We start from the raw sequence: 18,575 nt of genomic DNA on the forward strand, positions 1-18,575 counted from the left end.
GAATCTTTTGACCAGAAACTCCAGCATAACCAAAACGGGTATTACCTATTCACGATTCTTCGCAGCCACTTCTGCTAGGATGCAAATGCGCAATCACCTCTAGGACCCCGGATTCCTTTCTGTTTCTTTATGAATGAACCGGCTCTAGTCTGCGCACGCGCAGCTCCGCGTTCTCCCCGCTCCACGTGAGGCCCATCCTTCCCTCCTGCAGGCGGCCCCGCCCCTATCATTCTAATGGGCCAATGGCGAGCGGCCTGGGGGGCGGAGCCCGGAGCGGCGCGGCACTATAGTTCCCTCGGCGCCTGGCTCCCTCGCGTTAGACGTGCTGTGTTGTGATCACGTGGCCAGCTCCGGGCGCGGCGCTTGTTTTGGTTTTCCTCTAGCTTGCCCCTGGTGGCTTCGGAGTGAGTGACTTTCCTGCACCGGTTGCCGTGCCTGCCTGTACCTTGACCACCTCTTCGGGCTCTCTCAGCCCGCACTTCTGCAAGCCCCTCGGGGCAGGCTCCTGCCATGCCGCTGGTCCGCTACAGGAAGGTGGTCATCCTCGGATACCGCTCTGTAGGTTAGTCTCCGCCCTGCAGAGAGCACCGTCGTACGGCGGCTTTGTAGCCAGAAGAGGCGCGCTACCGCGGGAACGCGACCCAGGGAGGAATGGTGGCATCGTAAGAACGCACGAGTGTAGAGCGAGGACTGGAAGGGTGGACGAAAAAAAGCTAGTGGTGTGTGGAGGGCTGCAGAAAGCGGGGGCACGTAAGGGTTAATGTGGGCCTGGCTGCAGGAACATCGGAGTGGTCCCCACCGTTATTCTGGGGGTAGGGGTGTGGTGAAGATTTGAAGACTGGGCGCGGTCTATTGTCGCAGGTGTCCTGGGGCGGGGCGGACTTGATCCTAGGGAATCCTGGATCTTCCCGTTGATGGACTGGGGTGGGGAAAGGCGGCGGGAAAGGCTTCCTGCGGCGCTCCTGAATGCATCCGGTAGCCAAAGTGCGGAGGCCTAAGGCGAAAAGAAGCGTAGGGAAAGCATTGCTTGGGGGTACTCATAGACTGGGGTGCTAATTTGGGGTCTCCTTTGGTCCTGGGCCACAGTCCAGAAGGACAGAGGATGTGAATGTGTATGGATGATCTGGATACAAGTTTTACTGTTCCCCACAGGGAAGACATCTTTGGCACATCAGTTTGTGGAGGGCGAGTTCTTGGAAGGCTACGATCCTACAGTGGAGAATAGTGAGTAGACTTCTCCCCTAGTATGATGGGGAAGGGACTGGGAAGGATTGGGTGCCCCTCCCAACTGTACAATTTCGGATTTCCTTGGTGCCAAGGGGGCTGATTTAGTTAGACGTTAAATCTAATCTCTTCTCTAGTAATCCTGTTTTATGAGTGGCTAGAGTATGGATTTTACTGAGTCTGGGATAGTGTCGAGGTAGACAGTAAGAACCCTAGTATGTTTCTCCAGTTTCCTGGATAGCTCCCTGTACCTGGACCATCTATGTCACCTCCCAGGGTTAAGAACGTATGGGGGCATGCCCTACAAGGCACCTCACAGTCAAGTTTTCTTTTCTTTACAGCTTACAGCAAGATAGTGACTCTTGGCAAAGATGAGTTTCACCTACACCTGGTGGACACAGCAGGGCAGGTACCAGTTGGGGTAGGGTATCCAAATGTGGCAGTTCAGCCCTAGGAGATTAAGTCTGATAGTCTCTGTGACTCATGTGTAAAGTAATATTATGAAGAAAGCATTTTAGCCGCTAATAGTGTGCAGGGCTCATTGGAGTTGCTCCCGTAAATACTTGTTGAGTAGAAGTGACTGGGCTGGTTATTTAGCTCAGTTGGATAGAGTGTGGTGTTATACCAAGGCCAAGGGTTTGGATCCCCATGCCAGCCAGCCACCAAAACAAAACAAGACAAAAAGAAGTGACTGGAGTAGGGAGTGCTCCAGGGAGGGTCACCTGAATGCTGTCCCACCAGTCTGCCATCTGAGTGGTATGGATCTAGGTATTGATGTTTCTGTTTCTTGTCAGGATGAGTACAGCATTCTGCCCTATTCATTCATCATTGGGGTCCATGGTTATGTGCTTGTGTATTCTGTCACCTCTCTGCATAGGTAAGTAACCAAAGTTGTGAGTGAGGGACTTGGGAGGACCTGAGGACTGTCCCAGAACTAAGGTTATAGCTCCTTTTTTTGTGTTTAAAGCTTCCAGGTCATTGAGAGTCTATACCAAAAACTACACGAAGGCCATGGGAAAACCCGGTTAGTGGCCCTTGGGGATGGAGACATAGTGTGGGCATGAGGGAGTGGGAGAAAGCAGAGGGGAGAATTGTCCAAGTTGGAGAGGAGGCTGGGACATAGATCCTGCCTGGTCTGATAGGGAGTTATCCAGCTTTGATGTGAAAGAAGTTGGGGTCCATGGGGAATGAGAGGGGATCCTGTGATAATTGCTGTTTCCTCACAGACTACCAGTGGTGCTAGTGGGGAACAAGGCAGATCTCTCTCCAGACAGGTATGTAAATCTATTCCGCTCAGGGTGAAGGGAAGTGAGGTGGACTAGGAATCAGTCAGGCTCTAGTCCTGGCTCTGCCACTGACTCAAACGAGTCATTTCACCTCTCTTCATTTCTAACTTGAGGGTTAAGGGAAGATAACACTTCTATCTCTAAAACCACAATTTCATATTTCAATCCTCAATCCTAGATTCACCTATTGTTTCTTTGTTTACCTGTATTTTCTCCTTCAACCCTCCTCCCAAACCTTGAGGAAGTGGGATGGGTCAGAGAAAGTCTAGATTCTAAAGATTTTTGCACAGCACTTGGGGACACTACTATTCACCATCTTTATGTCCCAAATTTGCTTCCAGAGAGGTACAGGCAGTTGAAGGGAAGAAGCTGGCAGAGTCCTGGGGTGCAACATTTATGGAGTCATCTGCTCGAGAGAATCAGGTGCTGGGCCTGAACATTAGGAAGGTGGTAGGGGTAGCAGTGTTTTTTTTTTTTCTTCTTTTTTGGTGGCTGGCCAGTACTGGGATCCAAAACAGTGTTTTTCTTATAGCACTGTATGGTGGTGGGGATGGCCGGGGAGTTGGGTGTTCACCTCAGAGCCGGGTGGTATTGGCACTGAACTGACTGACTTTTGTCCTGAATCCCTATCTCTTGTAGCTGACTCAAAGCATCTTCACCAAAGTCATCCAGGAGATTGCCCGTGTGGAGAATTCCTATGGGCGAGAGCGTCGCTGCCATCTCATGTGAGCCCTTCGGCATGGTGTATCTGCCTCGTTTCTGCCATTGGCACTTGCCAGGCTCAGTGGGGGGAAGGCCCTCAGGACTTCACGGGTATGGTTGCCAGCTGTGTCCCCGCCCCTCTGGGCACACAGTGTGGTACCCTCATGTTTGCACACTTTCCCCAGGCTGCAGTGGCCTGAGTGTCAATGTTTACAAAGGGGCAAAGATGTCTCATGGGCACTGGCCTCTCTATCACCCTGTTTTTGCTGACTGAATTCTGCTATAACCTGAAGGGTTGGGATATGAGTCCTGGGCACTGTTTATCCAGGACACTTCCTCCTGTGTAGGTTTTGGGTGTTGACTGGGTAAGGGAAGTAGGGATTCCTGAAGAAGAGCTGGCTCCCTGGCATGACAATGTATATATGCAAATAAACTGAGAAATCTTTTGTTTTTGACTTCTCTGTATCTGGGGAGAGCTCAGGGCAAGTACCTCCTTTTCCAATGAGTGATGGCTGTGATTTTTGGTGAGGAATCTTTCCTCCTACCTTGTTCCTATTCCTTATTTCTCACTTATTAAGGACTATTACCCTAAGACTTATTACTTGCCTTTCCCACCTTTCTATTCTGCTGGGTTCTCACTATACAGGTTGAGCATCCCTAATCCAAAAACCTGAAATGCTCCAAAATGCAAAACTTTTTGAGCACTGACATGACACTCAAAGGAAATGCTCATTGGAGCATTTTCGATTTTGGATTTTTGGATTAGGGATGCTTAACCAGTATATATTCTGCAAATATTCCAAAATCCTAAAAAAAAAAAAAAAAAAAAAAAAAAAAAATCCAAAATCCAAAACACTTCTGGTCCCAAGCATTTCTGATAAGGGATACTGAGTTGGGTTGGCTGTGACTCCCATCCAAGCTTGTAGGCTCTCAAGGTTGCCTTAACTACAGAAACACCACCCTCTAGTGGCAAGCTGCCACACAATGCCCTAGCTATGGTCCTAGGGCCTTGGCATTTGTTGGGACTCAGAGGATTTAGGGTTTAGGGAGGAGGAAGGAAGCCCCTCATTCCTAATGATGTAAGAATTGAGAAGGAGTGTAGAGGCAAAGACCAAAGTGTTGTGAAGATTTTGGCTTTCCAAGACAGATGAGGAGTAAAGTAAGAAGTAATGCCCCTGCTGCATATCAATCCTCTGCCTTCCCATGTCCCCAGTGCCTGTCATTAAAATGGATGTTCTTTGCTCTTTTCATATCTTTGTTCATCTTTTTTGTACCTTTTATACCTTTGGATATGCTACTGTTTTTAGGTCTCACAAGGCTAATTGTTTCTGCTCTTTCTTACTATCTTCTGCCTCATTAGGAGGATGGATATTTCATCTAGGAAGGTTTGATCCTGTTTGCCTCTACTTTTCTTGACACCCTTGAGCCCCTGCCAGCCTGAGAACCTAACTGGCGTACTATCTCCTCCAAGGATTTGTAAGGGTTATCTGAATGGTATCATATCCCTACAGGAAGGGCATAGACCTCTCCTGCCGACTGGGGGATCCTGAAGTACCCTGTCAATGCACTTAGTTGGGGAGGATGGACAAAATCTAGGTGTGATTTTTAGCAGTTACCTTGTCAGTGCCTGGATCCAGGCATACAGTTGGGGATGATGGTTTGTCACGTTGATTTTCAAAAGTCCTGCCAGCTGCTTTTGCTTCTCTGATCCATAATCTAAAAAGAAAGAAGGGTTAATGGAAGAAACATATCCTCAGTGACTTAGGAGCTTCTTCAGAGCTGTCACTACCCTGTTTCCTTATAATAAAATTAGGTCCTTTTGCACATCTGACCTGGGATATGCATAGGACCCTACTCTCCTGCTGTATTTTCATGAGATCTGGGGTAGACTTACAAACATCTAAGGTTTTCTAGAAGTTTGCCAATAAGCAATCTCAAGGCCTGGGGACATTAACGAATAGTGGTTAGTAGCTGGTTAATAGCTTCTCCACTTAGTTGTGTGACCTTGGGCAGTCACTTAACCTCTCTGAGACTTGGTTTCTCGTTTATGAAGTGTGGCTAAACCTGCTTCATACGGTTGAGGTGAGAATTAAATGAGGTAATATATGTGATGCTTAGCACAGTTCCTCATATATAATAGGTACTTAAGTTATTATGACAGTCTTTCTAGTAAGGGTCTGCTTCTCACTGCCTCTGGATAGAGAGAGTAGGGAAGGGCCTTCCATTTTCCAACTTTTTTTTGGTGGCTAGCCATCCAGGAATCTGAACCCTTGACCTTGATGTTATCAGCACCAGGCTCTCCCAAGTGAGCTGAGTAGCCAGCCCTCATTTTCCAACTTCTGCCTCTTGGTTAATGTATTCTTTTTTTTGTTTTAAAAAGATGACGGGTAAGGGGATCTTAACCCTTAGCTTGGTGTTGTCAGCACCACGCTCAGCCAGTGCCACAGCCTTGGTGTTATCAGCACCGCACTCTCCCAAGTGAGCCATGAGCTGGCCCTTGGTTAATGTATTCTGTCATAGCTGGGAGAGGTGTGGGGTCACTCCTGAAGGTGTTTGCTGAAATAGACCTGAATGGGCAGTGCAGAGAAAATGCTAGTGAGTGGCTAGTAGGAGACATGCCTAGTCTGATCCTGCCTATGACCCTGGCCAGTAGGAATTGAGGACTCTTGCACTGTCCAGTATGGAAATCATAAGTCACATATAGCTATTTAATTTATTTAAAATAAAAAGTTGGGTCCTCAGCTGCACCCCCTACATTTCAAAGTGCTCAGTAGCTTACATGTGGCTAATGGCTACCATATTAGATGTTGTAGAAGTAATGCACTGCTATTGGACAGTGCTGTAACTCTTTTTCACAAAACTAGCCCTGGTCTAATTTGCCTACCTCTTTCTCCATATCTTTTAAATTTATTTTTTATAATACTTTTAGAATGTTTATTTTAAATGTTTATTTTTATTTATTTATTTAATTGGTTATGAATATTCATGGAGTACAAAGCTGACTGTCACCACTTGTGCCCAAGATGTGATGGCCCGATCAATACTGTCAGCATGCCTGGTACCACAGTTTGCGATCCACATCTTTCTTTTTAAAAAAATATATTTTTTAATACTAGGGAAAATGTGGGTTTTGGTTTGAATCATAGCTTCTCACTAGATTTGGTTCCTTGGGCAAGGGTGCGAAGTAACTAAGAATATATAAAGTATCTAGCACATAGTTAATTTATCTTCTCCTGTGTCCAGTTAATGCAGAAAAGGCATTCCAATCCCTCTCATCCAGACTTATTGGGGGCAGCCCCAGAGGGCCTGCAAGGAGGTATGTTTTGGAATCCTGTCCAGGCTAACTGTACTCTGGCCAGATAACAGCGAAGCTACCTCAATTTACTAATATGGGGACATAGATCCTGAACATCCGGAAAGACTGGAGGTGGGGGTGGAGGCACCCCGAAAAGGAAGGGAAGCTCTACGTTTATGTTTTGATGGGAGGTGGGTTTGGCGATTGTGAGGGCACTGACAGTCCTTCCTCACAAAGTGGTCTGGAAGTCAGAAGGAACAGCTAGGGACTTGTCCGGTTTTCTTCAGGCCCCCGAACGTGGCAAGAACCCATCCTTTGCAGCTCCAGACGCCGTGCCTCACTTTCTCCATTTGCGGACTCCAGTTCCCAGGATGCAGAGCAGCGGCCAATCTCCTGGCCCTTCTTCCATCCCCCTCCCGGGAAAAAGATTGCTCCTGGCCAAGGCAAGGGGGCAGTTGGAGTTTCTGGGACAATGATTGCAAGGGAACATAATTAGAAAGTGGCTGGAGTCTTAGTTTCACGGCCCGGGAGGTAAATGAGGCAGTTCCAGGGCCGGGGCGAAGAGGAGGGGAGCTTCGTTCCCACGTGTCTGCACAGCGGCCGGCCCGGCACAGTCGGGGTTAACCCGTGGCGGAGGGATCCCACAGAGTGTGCGTAGAACTGCAAAGTCACAGCCTTTCCTCCGAGAGGGCAGTGTCCCTCCGCCGCCCCGCTCCAACACAAAATAGGGCCGCATCTTCTTCTTTCTCCCCTTCTCGAATGGGGTTCCCTGGGTAAAAGGCCCCTCCGGATCTCACGCCGGAGGCTTCACGAATCTGCACGACCACCGCCCAGACCTCGGATCAGGAAATAGCCCCTTCGCAGGAACCACCCTACCGGCCGAACAGGAGGCGGAGGGGGGGAGGCGGAGCGGCGCCGCGCTGCACTACTTTCCTCTCCAGTTGCAAATGGCTGCCTCGTTCCCCACTTTCCGCTCAGTTTCCTGACCCCCCGGCGCCGGGAGCCGGGGTTGGGCCATGCACCTCTAGGTTCCCCGTGGTCACAGCCAGCCGGGGGTCGAGGGGGTGCCACCGACCACAGCCGGCCAGGCCGGGGGCGGGGCAGCTCCCTAGGCCAGAGGGGAAGGGAGGCGAGCGCAGGGCCTGGAGCGGCCGGAGGGGAGCGGGCAGAGGGCTCGTACCGCCCGCCCCTTCCTCTTCCTCGCCCACCTACCCTCCTCCCTTCCCCGGGGGGAGTAGAAGGTGGGGGGCTCGAAGCCGCCGAGGGCGAGCGCTCGGGGTCGAGAAGCCCGGCGCTGGGTGTGTGTCAGGTTCAGCTCCGCGGCCCCGCCGGCTCCGCGTCGCCTTCGCTCGCGCGGCCCCGGGGCGCCGGCCCGGGCTGGGAGACGGGCTCGGCGCTTCAGTGAGGGGCTCACGTTCCATCCGGGCCCGGCGCGGGGCGGCGCGGCATTCCTTCCGGGCTGCTGGGGAGGCGCCTCGACGTTCCATCTGGAGAGCCTCGACGTTCAGCTCGAGCCCGGCGCGGGCGGCCGGGGCGCTGGCCGGGCCCTAGGACTGAGAGGCCGCCCGGCGACGCGGATGCAGAGCCTGCTCGCCCAAGATCAAAGCCACCGGTGCTCTCTTTGTGTCCGCTCGGGATTCGCCGCCCTGGGGCTGTCCATGGAAACCTAAACTGCTGGAACCTGAGGCAGAGAACCCCCCCTTTGGCTTCTTGCTTTTTTTTGCGGGGGGGAGGGAGGGTCGCCACTCCGACCTGGATTTACCGTTCCTGGCCCCCGTAAGCCCCCCCGTGCGGGGGGCGGCTGTGATCGCTCTGGCGGTTGGAGGTCGGGGAGCGGCCCGGGCTCTGGCCATGTTCTCGGATGAGGATTTCTGGATCGCCCTGTGAAGAGGTGAGTGAAGTTCACCCAACCAGGGCCCAGAAAGGGTTGGACTGGGGGCACAGCCAGATGGACTATCTTGGCCGGAGCTGGCCTTTAGGTTGGGGAAGAGGGTGCCAGAGCTGCGGAGGGTTCCTTTGGCAGGGTTTGTCAAGGGAACCTGAGCCAGTCGCCAGGACAGTACTGAGGCCTGGTGTCTTGGGGTGTACCTCTTTAAAGATTGGGGGTTCAGGGAACCAAGGGAGTTTGGGATCCTGCCCAGATAGCCTTTCTGCTTGTTTATTTTGTATTGGGGAGAGCTCGACTAAACTAGGACCCAGGCCCTGGTGCTAGCACCAATCCCAGGTTGCTGTCTCCCCCCAGGGTTCCTTGTGGACCTCGGGACAGAACAACTTGGGTAGGTGGGTAGAAGGCAGACTTATTGCCAGTTGGACTTTAAGGTTGTTTCTACCCAGCCGGGCACCAAAAACAGTCTCTAGGAAACTCAGAGAACCCTATATCCTTCACCAGGCCTTCTTTCACTGGGCAAAGGAGAGAGTGTGTGGAAACTGACTAGTGTGATGAAGGGGGTAGCTGGGGCAAGAAGGAGGCGGGGCTGGGGGCAGTTCTGGCTCTACTGTTCAACTTTAAACTACCCCTGGCTGGCAAAGTGACCCCAGCGAGGCCTAGTGCTGTCTTAGCCTGCTTTGCCTCCCCTCCTCTTGGGATGGGCATAATCTCCAGGGGATTATAGAGGAGGCCGTTGAGATTTGCTCCCTACGAATGTGGGCTGCAAAAAATGGCTTTTGTCTCCTGCTTTCTCTGGGCCTGGTGTGGAGAGCTGGCTGCCCATGAGTCCCTGGCCAGTCCTGCAGGCCCCTTCCAGACCTCTCCAACCCTTTTCTGACTTGGGAATGTTAACTAGTCTTCTAATCCTGTCCCAACCCTGAAGAATAGGAGGAATGACTGTATCTCTTTGGAGGAGAAGTGACTTGATCAGACCTCTTTTCTGCTGGAAGACAGTGTTTCCAGCCTGGGCAGAAGGTGTTGGGGAAAAGGGGTGTGTATGTGTGTGCAGTAATGGGTGTGTATGTGTATGAGCCTCATGCCTCTGGATCTGGGGCAGGGACAGCCCCTCTCACACCTGTCATGCTGCCCAGAAAGGATTTGGCTTGTATATTTTGCTCCCTCACTCCACCCCCTCCAATATACATATGTTAGATGATTTTGAGTTTGGTCTTGGAAAAGGGAAAATAGGGATTTTACCCTTGAAAGATTTCTGGGAGGTGGGAGGTGGCACAAGGGTGGTGGAGTGAGGTGAGCTGTCAACCGTGCTCTGTTCATGTGCTCTGTGGAGGGTCCCTCTTGTTGCCTGTCCCCAAACAACTTTCTTAGTTAAGACCACGCCTTGTTAGCTGTGGCTGCCCCCAGAATGATCCAGGGACAGTGCAGAGGGTCTGCATGGCCAGTGTTGCCGTTTGGATCCTTCCTGGAGGGCTGACCCAAAATGGGGGTGGAGAGGGGTGTGGTTTGGTTCTCAGGCTGGGAACCAGGAAGTCCTGAGTTCTACTGAAGAGCTGTTCACTCAAGGGCCTGCTTCAGCCTTTCACCTCTCCAAGCCTCCATTTCCCTCTTGGCTGAGAAAATGGAGTGAAAGCTATTGGTCTGGGATGCAGGCAGGGAGTAGAGTGGGTTGAGATGAATCCCTGCCTTTTTCCTTGTTGTTTTGGGCCTCTTAGGCATAGGACTAAGGGGTGCCAGCACAGTTTTACTCCCTAGATCTGTTCTTGCTTTCTGGGTTCTATAGTTCCCTAGAGAAAGCCTGGCCAGGCACCAACCCATTTTAAATCTAGGAAAAACCGTTGGCGTATATGTGTGTTTACTGGCTGTGAATGATGGGACAGGGGGAACTTGTGGTCTTTATTTGTTTAGATATGTTCAGGGGCCTGATAACTGCGGGACTCAACGTTGGGTCAGGTGCTAGACTGCAGCATTAGGGAAATAAGGGCTGAGGGCTCAGGCTTCTTGGAGATGCTAGATTCTTTTTGGTACAGCTTGGAGGACACTCTGCTCTTTGCTTCTTTATCTCTCATCTTCCATGGCCCCATGAATGGGGCTCTGGCTAGAGAGGATGTTGGTACTCTGTCTCTCAAGGCTGGATGAAGGTGATTTTTGTACCTTCTTGAGCAGTGCCAGCCTTACCAGACTGAGAGGGAGGACAGAGGAATTTGTCCCTCTGGCCTTGTGTGAGGCAGTCATCTTATCCATTGTATTACCATTGTTGCTTTTTATTTCTTGCTGTTTGTGATTCCCTTAGCCTTAACTTTGAGAGCAGAGCGGGTGGAGTATTTTGGGGGGCATATGGTCATAAGATACAGTAAGATGCAAACGTTTAGAAAACTTTGAGGTCCCCTTGGGCCTTCTGGGTGTGGTCAAGCCTTGAATGACTGACTAGGAAGAGGGGCCTGGCTGGTGTCCTGATCTCCAACTCCTACTTACTATAGGTGGCTTCTAAGTGCCCCTTGAAATTCTAGAGCAGCTTTTCAGTGAGCTAGCCAGATGACTCCCCTTCCTTTCCTTTCAGGTGTGGTTGTGTGGCAGGTTTGGGAAAGAGAGATGTTTTGGGAATGGAGATGACATGTATCAGGTGATGCTTTACTTTCTCTGTCTAGTAGATTTTTAAAGTGTTAGGGGGAAAAGTAAAATAATTTCCTTTAATGTGACATGGCTCAGGAGGGGCATTGCCAACATCTGGAAATAAAGTGTGAGCTCAGGGAAGGAGGACTGATAGTATGGTTCTTAGGGAATTGAGTTACTGATCTTGGGCACCTTTGAGGGTTCCCCATCTCATTTGCCCCCGTCACTCAACCCCAAGTGGTTGACTGGGGTATTTGCCTTCCAGTTTGGGAAGAGGAGGTTGTCCTTCCTAAGGTTGGTGTGGTCACTCTTATTAAACAAGATGAGTGGAAAAGGTGAGAGATGAATTTCTCAAGTTTTTTGAAATGTAGAGTTCTGTTTTAGAGCTTTCTCTCACCTCACCACCACCTTCTTTAGGATACTGTATACCTTCTCTGATTAAGAGAAAGGGTCTGCCCTTCTCACTAAGGGCTGCTGGCACCTATCCCTTTCTCCCTTCTTCTATAGGATCACTTTCCTATCCCTCACTTCTGTAATTCTTCCTATTCTTTACACCTCTTTATTTTTGTACTATGCGTAGTTCCCTCTGAGGTTTAGGAAAATATGCCCGAAGGTGTAGGTCTCAATTTTTTTAGGTATAACTTTACTGTGTTTCATTTGGCCCTGGTACAGGCAGGCATATCTTAGAAGAGGGGACAAGGGACCGTTACTTACCCCCTTACCTGCCCCCCACCCCCATGTGTGTAGAAACCCTGCTTGAGGGAAGAGGAAGGAAGCTACTCTGCTCTGCTGTTCTGCTGTGTCCTGCCTTGTTTAGAACTCCTCGGAGTGGCAATGTGCTTGCTGAGACTACAACTCCCAGCATGCTTAGCCTCAGACCTGGCTACACATGCTCAGTAACTCTTAAGGCCCAGTTCTGTTAACTACTAGGGACATCTGAGGAGGAAAGGCAGTTGGTGTTGCTAAGAGCAACAACCTGAGACCTTCAGGCTGGGTGAGACCCTGAGCTCAGTTTAGGGTAGGGACCAGGGATGGGCCTGAGCTGGATTTGGGTTGGCAGTGGGTGGAAACTGGGGAGTTTCTTCTGTTTGATTGGGATGTCTTGGTTGAAACTAGTGGAGGTGGGGGGAGATCCATTCAGAGCTAGGCTTTAGTTCTGGTAGTGCATTCTGTTTCTTATGAGACCCCAGACTCTGCCTGTGGGAGAGAGATTTTGGCTGAACTCAGACTTCCTGGGTCAAGCCTATCCCTAGGTTGGCACTGACAGGCCTCTAGTATGGTAGCTTACTTGAGACCTGAGGAAAAAGGCCAGGGGATAGAGCCCACCAGAAGGCAGGAACTGAGAGATGAGGCAAAGGGCGGTACTAGATATAAATTGGATGTGCTTCTAGTTGGATGCTATTACCCCGGGAACTCTTATGGAGGAGGCTAGAAGTGTGAAAGAGAATCCAGAGTGGGAGAAGACGGTATGTATTTATCTGGGGAGGAAGTAGGCAGGGAGATAAGGGTTAGGGAGAATGACTTTTCCTGTCAGTATAGGAGTTTGTAAGTATGGCTTTGCCCTGATGTCTGTAGGGTCTAGATACCATTAGCTGCCTTCCTCTTGGGATTCTGGGAAAACTGCTTGTTGGGGAGACTTACTAGACATATAGATATCTCTCTTGGCACCAACAGGTCTCCCCGAGAGGGCCCTGCCCAGTCGGAGAGAGGGATGGACAGCCAGAAGCCGCCTGGTGAAGATAAAGATTCAGAAACGGCAGGTGAGTAGGGCATTTCTGGGTTTGCTGTCAGCTTTCTGCTCTTCATGGGCAACCTTAGATTTATGATCCTGGCACACAGACATGAGCAATGTCTATGTAATAGACAGGTAATTGAAGGACTTTGTTCTTTGAGACAAAAGTCAAAATGCCATCACTGTGATCCATTGAGGGTTTTGGATAATCTCATACTTCTGGTGAGTGGACTTAGTGTTAAATAGGGGATGATGGCTGACGCGTGCTGCTTTGTCTGTTCATTCAGCCGATGGACCTGCAGCCTCCGAGGAGTCAGGCGCCACTGAGCCAGACCTTCCGAACTCATGTGTGGGAGAGGTCTCTGTCCCCAGTTCTGGTAGTCCCAGGCTTCAGGAGCCTCCCCAGGACTGCAGGTAACTTGTTTGGGAGAAAAAAGAATATAAAAGCACATGAGGATTTTTTTTTTTTTTTTTTTTTTTTAAAGATGACCGGTAAGGGGATCTTAACCCTTGACTTGGTGTTGTCAGCACCACGCTCACCCAGTGAGCTAACCAGCCATCCCTATATGGGATCTGAACCCGGGGCCTTGGTGTTATCAGCACCACACTCTCCCAAGTGAGCCATGGGCCGGCCCAGCACATGAGGATTTGATTTGAGAGTCTGGGGCCTTCAAGGAAGAGAATTTGGGGAAATGAGTGTTTGGGAAGCATGAGTGTGCCAACTCATGGGGTTGGCAGGGCCCGGGCATGGTGCTGATACTTGTGTGTCCACAGTGTGGGTCCAGTGCGGCGTTGTGCTCTCTGTAACTGCGGGGAGCCCAGTCTGCACGGGCAGCGGGAGCTACGGCGCTTTGAGTTGCCATTTGACTGGCCCCGGTGTCCAGTGGTTTCCCCTGGGGGTAACCCAGGGCCCAGTGAGGCAGTGCTGCCCAGTGAGGACCTATCACAGATTGGTTTCCCTGAAGGCCTTACACCTGCCCACCTAGGAGAACCTGGAGGTAAGCGAGGGCAAGTGGGGCAGGAAACAAGGTAGGGGCTAGGTAGTTCTGAGCCAATGATCACTTTTTTGTCAACTCTTCCCTTTCTGTTTAACTCTTCCCACCTATAAAGGGTCTTGCTGGGCTCACCATTGGTGTGCTGCATGGTCAGCAGGCGTGTGGGGGCAGGAGGGCCCAGAACTATGTGGTGTGGACAAGGCCATCTTCTCAGGGATCTCACAGGTAGGGCTTGCGGAGGGTAGACAGGGCTATTGGGCTTCTGAAAGTCAGGGTAGAATGGGAAAGACAGTCGGATTACTGGGGCAGAGCTGGTACCTGAACTGTTTCTCTGGAAAGAGCTGGCTGGCACTGAGGCTTTGTCTTCACCCTGGTAGCGCTGCTCCCACTGCACCAGGCTCGGTGCCTCCATCCCTTGCCGTTCACCTGGATGTCCACGGCTTTACCACTTCCCCTGTGCGACTGCCAGTGGTTCCTTTCTATCCATGAAAACACTGCAGCTTCTATGCCCGGAACACAGTGAGGGGGCTGCACATCTAGGTGAGAAGTCCTGCCTATTGGACAAAGGGCAAATGGGGGGCCAAGTATGCCTTGGATTTTTGTACTCTGTGAGCACTCTTCGAAGTCTATAATTATATATTGTCAGTCTGCCCCACTAAAATTGTGAGTGCAGGGGATTTCCCTGTCTTGTTTACCATGGGGTCTTTGGTTCCTAGAATAGTACCTGGCATATATTGGGCAGGCGCTCAGTAACTACTTGTTATTCCTTCATTTTGTATCTGTGGAATGCTTGTTGTGTATACAGTATTGTTTTGAGTCTTGCAAGGAATCCATAGCTGACCTGTGCTATCTCTTCCCACTGCAGAGGAGGCTCGCTGCGCAGTATGTGAGGGGCCGGGGGAATTATGTGACCTGTTCTTCTGTACCAGCTGTGGGCATCACTATCATGGGGCCTGCCTGGACACTGCTCTGACTGCCCGCAAACGTGCTGGCTGGCAGTGCCCTGAATGCAAAGTGTGCCAAGCCTGCAGGTAAGAATGGGAAGGTAGGAGGGAAACCTTAGGTGAAGCACAGGTTAGGATTGAAAATAAGGGTGGGGGGACCCTGCTGTGCCCCTGCAGGAAACCTGGGAATGACTCTAAGATGTTGGTCTGTGAGACATGTGACAAAGGATACCATACCTTCTGCCTAAAACCACCCATGGAGGAACTGCCTGCTCACTCTTGGAAGTGCAAGGTGAGTGTCCCCCATTCTGCTTTACTCTCCCTAATTCTACTTCCTGCAACATGTGCAGAGTTTCTCTGCTGTAACAAGTCCTGTATCTTGTGACTGCTGTGACTCTTCTCCAGTCTCTGCTGTCTGACCAATGCCTGTTTTGCCTGCTCCTTTCCCTTAGGCGTGCCGGGTATGCCGGGCCTGTGGGGCAGGCTCAGCAGAGCTGAATCCTAACTCTGAGTGGTTTGAGAACTACTCACTCTGTCATCGTTGTCACAAAGCCCAGGGAGGTCAGCCTATCAGTTCTGTTGCTGAGCAGCATCCCTCTGTCTGTAGCAGGTAAGTGGTGTGGACTAGATGAGATTGAGATGGGGAGTTAAAAGGACTGAAATTGGCAGGGACCATGCTAAATCAAGAGGACTTTCAGAGGAGAGCTCTAAGGTGGGCGTACAATCCACAGCATTCATGCCTTGCCCCATTGTGCTCTCTAGGAGTTGTTAGCTGGTGAGAGCCACAGTGCCTGCTCCCCTGTACCCTCTGCAGATTTTCACCCCCAGAGCCTGGCGATACCCCCACTGATGAGCCCGATGCTCTGTACGTTGCATGCCAAGGGCAGCCAAAGGGTGGGCATGTGACCTCTATGCAGCCCAAGGAAATGGGGCTCCGGCAATGTGAAGCCAAACCACTAGGTAAGTAGGATTTGAGGGTCGCTGAATTTACACCCCTTTTATTCTGTGGCAAGAGACAGTTTCTGCTTTGCCCCAGACCCTGCACTTTCTGTGGAGTACATCTGAGCTAGGTGGGAGCACAGTCTGTTGTATCTGCAGGGAGAGCAGGGGACCAACTTGAGCCCCATTTGGAGGCCCCTCTAAATGAGATGCCACTGCTGCCCCCACCTGAGGAGTCACCCCTGTCCCCACCACCTGAGGAATCACCTGCATCCCCACCACCTGAGGCATCACGCCTGTCTCCACCACCTGAGGAGTCATCTGCATCCCCGCTGCCCGAGGCATCACGCCTGTTCCCGCTGCCTGAGGAATCACCCCTCTCTCCACCACCTGAGGAATCTCCTCTGTCTCCGCCACCTGAATCATCACCTTTTTCTCCACTGGAGGAGTCGCCCTTCTCTCCACCAGCAGAATCACCCCCATCACCCGCTCTTGAGACGCCCCTGTCCCCACCGCCTGAAACATCATCTCTGTCCCCACCATTTGAGGAGTCTCCCTTGTCCCCCCCTCCAGAGGAACTGCCCTCTTCCCCGCCACCTGAAGCATCTCGCCTTTCTCCACCACCTGAGGAGTCACCCATGTCCCCGCCACCTGAAGAGTCACCTATGTCTCCGCCACCTGAAGCGTCTCGTCTCTTCCCACTATTTGAAGAGTCACCCCTCTCCCCTCCACCTGAAGAGTCTCCCCTCTCCCCACCACCTGAGGCATCACGCCTGTCCCCACCACCTGAGGACTCACCCATGTCCCCGCCACCTGAGGACTCACCTATGTCCCCACCACCTGAGTTATCACGCCTGTCCCCCCTGCCTGAAGTGTCACGCCTGTCCCCACCACCTGAGGAATCTCCCTTGTCCCCACCGCCTGAGGAGTCTCCTACATCCCCTCCACCTGAGGCTTCTCGCCTGTCCCCACCACCTGAGGACTCACCCACATCCCCACTACCTGAAGATTCACCAGCTTCCCCGCCACCGGAGGACTTGCTCATAACCCTGCCACTGGATGAGTCACCCCTGTCACCACTGCCCGAAGAGTTGCATCTCTGTCCCTGTCCTGAGGAGCCACAACTCTACCCCCAGCCTAAGGAGCCACACCTGTGCCCCCAGCCTGAGGAGCCTCAACTTTGGTCCCATCCTGAGGAGATGTGCCTGTCCTCCCATCCTGAGGAGTCATGTCTGTCTCCTGTGCTTGAGGAGCCAAGTCTGTCCCCGCGGCCTGAGGAGCCACACCTGTCTCCTGTGCCTGAGGAGCCATGCTTGTCCCCCCGGCCTGCGGAACCACACCTGTCCTCACAGCCTGAGGAACCACACCTGTCCCCTCAGCCTGAGGAGCCGCATCTGTCCCCTGTGCCTGAGGAGCCACGACTGTCCCCCGAGCCTGAGGAGCTGCACCTATCCCCTCAGCCTGAGGAACCATGCCTATCCCCTCAGCCTGAAGAGCCCCCTGAGGAGCCGGGCCAATGCCCCAACCCTGCGGAGTTGCCCTTGTTCCCCTCACCTGGGGAGCGATCCTTATCCCCCTTGCTTGGAGAGCCGGCCCTGTCTGAGCCTGGGGAACCACCTCTATCCCCTCTGCCTGAGGAGTTGCCCTTGTCCCCATCTGGGGATCCACCCTTGTCACCTCAGCTCATGCCACCAGGTAAGGGGATATTAATACCCCATTACTCTGGAACAGTCTTAACTCTTTATGGCACATCTAATCTAAGAGGCCCTCTTTTTCTCTTTCCTTCCAGATCCTCTTCCTCCTCCGCTTTCACCCATTATCACAGCTGTGGCCCCACCAGCCCTGTCTCCTTTGGGGGAGTTAGAGTACCCCTTTGGTGCCAAAGGGGACAGTGACCCCGAGTCACCATTGGCTGCCCCCATCCTAGAGACACCCATTAGCCCTCCACCGGAAGCTAACTGCACTGACCCTGAGCCTGTACCCCCTATGATCCTTCCTCCATCTCCGGGTTCCCCAATGGGACCATCTTCTCCCATCCTGATGGAGCCCCTTCCCCCTCGGTGTTCTCCTCTTCTTCAGCATTCTCTTCCTCCCCAAAACTCCCCTCCTTCCCAGTGCTCGCCTCCTACTCTGCCACTGTCCATTCCCTCCCCCCTGAGTCCCGTAGGGAAGGCAGTGGAGGTCTCAGTGGAGGCTAAGCTGCATGAGATGGAGACTGAGAAAGTCCCAGAACCTGAATGCCCAGCCTTGGAACCAAGTGCCACCAGTCCCCTCCCTTCCCCTATGGGGGACCTTTCCTGTCCTGCTCCCAGTCCTGCCCCAGCCCTGGATGACTTCTCTGGCCTAGGTGAAGACACAGCCCCTCTGGATGGGATTGATGCTCCTGGTTCACAGCCAGAGTCTGGACAAACCCCTGGCAGTTTGGCTAGTGAACTTAAAGGTTCTCCTGTGCTCCTGGACCCCGAGGAGCTGACCCCTGTGACCCCTATGGAGGTCTATGGCCCAGAATGCAAGCAGGCAGGACAGGGCTCACCTTGTGAAGAGCAGGAGGAGCCACGTGCACCAGTAGCCCCCACACCACCCACTCTTATCAAATCTGACATCGTTAATGAGATCTCTAATCTGAGCCAGGGCGATGCCAGTGCCAGTTTTCCTGGCTCAGAACCCCTGCTGGGTTCTCCTGACCCTGAGGGGGGTGGCTCCCTGTCCATGGAGCTGGGGGTATCTACAGATGTTAGTCCAGTCCGAGATGAGGGCTCCCTGAGACTCTGTACCGACTCACTGCCAGAGACTGATGACTCACTATTGTGTGATGCTGGGACAGCTATCAGCGGAGGCAAAGCAGAGGGGGACAAGGGGAGGCGGCGCAGCTCCCCAGCCCGTTCCCGCATCAAACAGGTGAGGGGTTATCCAGCTACTGGACGTGGTCAATGTCAGGCAACTGTCATAGATACAGTCCTATG

General features: G+C 52.2%; 2 protein-coding genes across 6 annotated transcripts in view; both read left to right on the top strand.

The window, feature by feature from the left end:
• The first annotated feature begins 401 nt into the window (after positions 1-401).
• On the top strand, positions 402-3,529 carry RHEBL1 (RHEB like 1). The gene is made up of 8 exons (XM_063076370.1): positions 402-562; positions 1,153-1,224; positions 1,566-1,633; positions 2,019-2,101; positions 2,192-2,248; positions 2,451-2,498; positions 2,852-2,933; positions 3,150-3,529. The coding sequence occupies exons 1-8, from the start codon at positions 511-513 to the stop codon at positions 3,237-3,239; spliced, it is 552 nt and encodes a 183-aa protein (XP_062932440.1). The 5' UTR covers positions 402-510; the 3' UTR covers positions 3,240-3,529.
• A 4,716-nt stretch (positions 3,530-8,245) lies between these two features.
• Positions 8,246-18,575, top strand: part of KMT2D (lysine methyltransferase 2D) — a 37,723-nt gene continuing 27,393 nt past the window's right edge. For 3 of the 5 annotated variants that reach the window (XM_063076194.1, XM_063076197.1, XM_063076195.1), the window contains exons 1-12: positions 8,247-8,398; positions 12,677-12,762; positions 13,022-13,148; positions 13,509-13,732; positions 13,845-13,954; positions 14,107-14,269; positions 14,595-14,760; positions 14,851-14,965; positions 15,126-15,283; positions 15,488-15,633; positions 15,772-17,307; positions 17,402-18,510. In XM_063076194.1, the coding sequence (XP_062932264.1) occupies positions 12,714-12,762; positions 13,022-13,148; positions 13,509-13,732; positions 13,845-13,954; positions 14,107-14,269; positions 14,595-14,760; positions 14,851-14,965; positions 15,126-15,283; positions 15,488-15,633; positions 15,772-17,307; positions 17,402-18,510 (3,903 nt within the window). In that variant the 5' untranslated portion in view covers positions 8,247-8,398; positions 12,677-12,713. Of the gene's footprint in view, positions 8,399-12,676; positions 12,763-13,021; positions 13,149-13,508; positions 13,733-13,844; positions 13,955-14,106; positions 14,270-14,594; positions 14,761-14,850; positions 14,966-15,125; positions 15,284-15,487; positions 15,634-15,771; positions 17,308-17,401; positions 18,511-18,575 lie in introns of all 5 variants that reach the window. The other 2 variants (XM_063076198.1, XM_063076196.1) reach the window with 1 other exon arrangement.

This window comes from Cynocephalus volans, chromosome 12, assembly GCF_027409185.1.
Source record: "Cynocephalus volans isolate mCynVol1 chromosome 12, mCynVol1.pri, whole genome shotgun sequence".
NCBI lineage: Eukaryota > Metazoa > Chordata > Mammalia > Dermoptera > Cynocephalidae > Cynocephalus > Cynocephalus volans.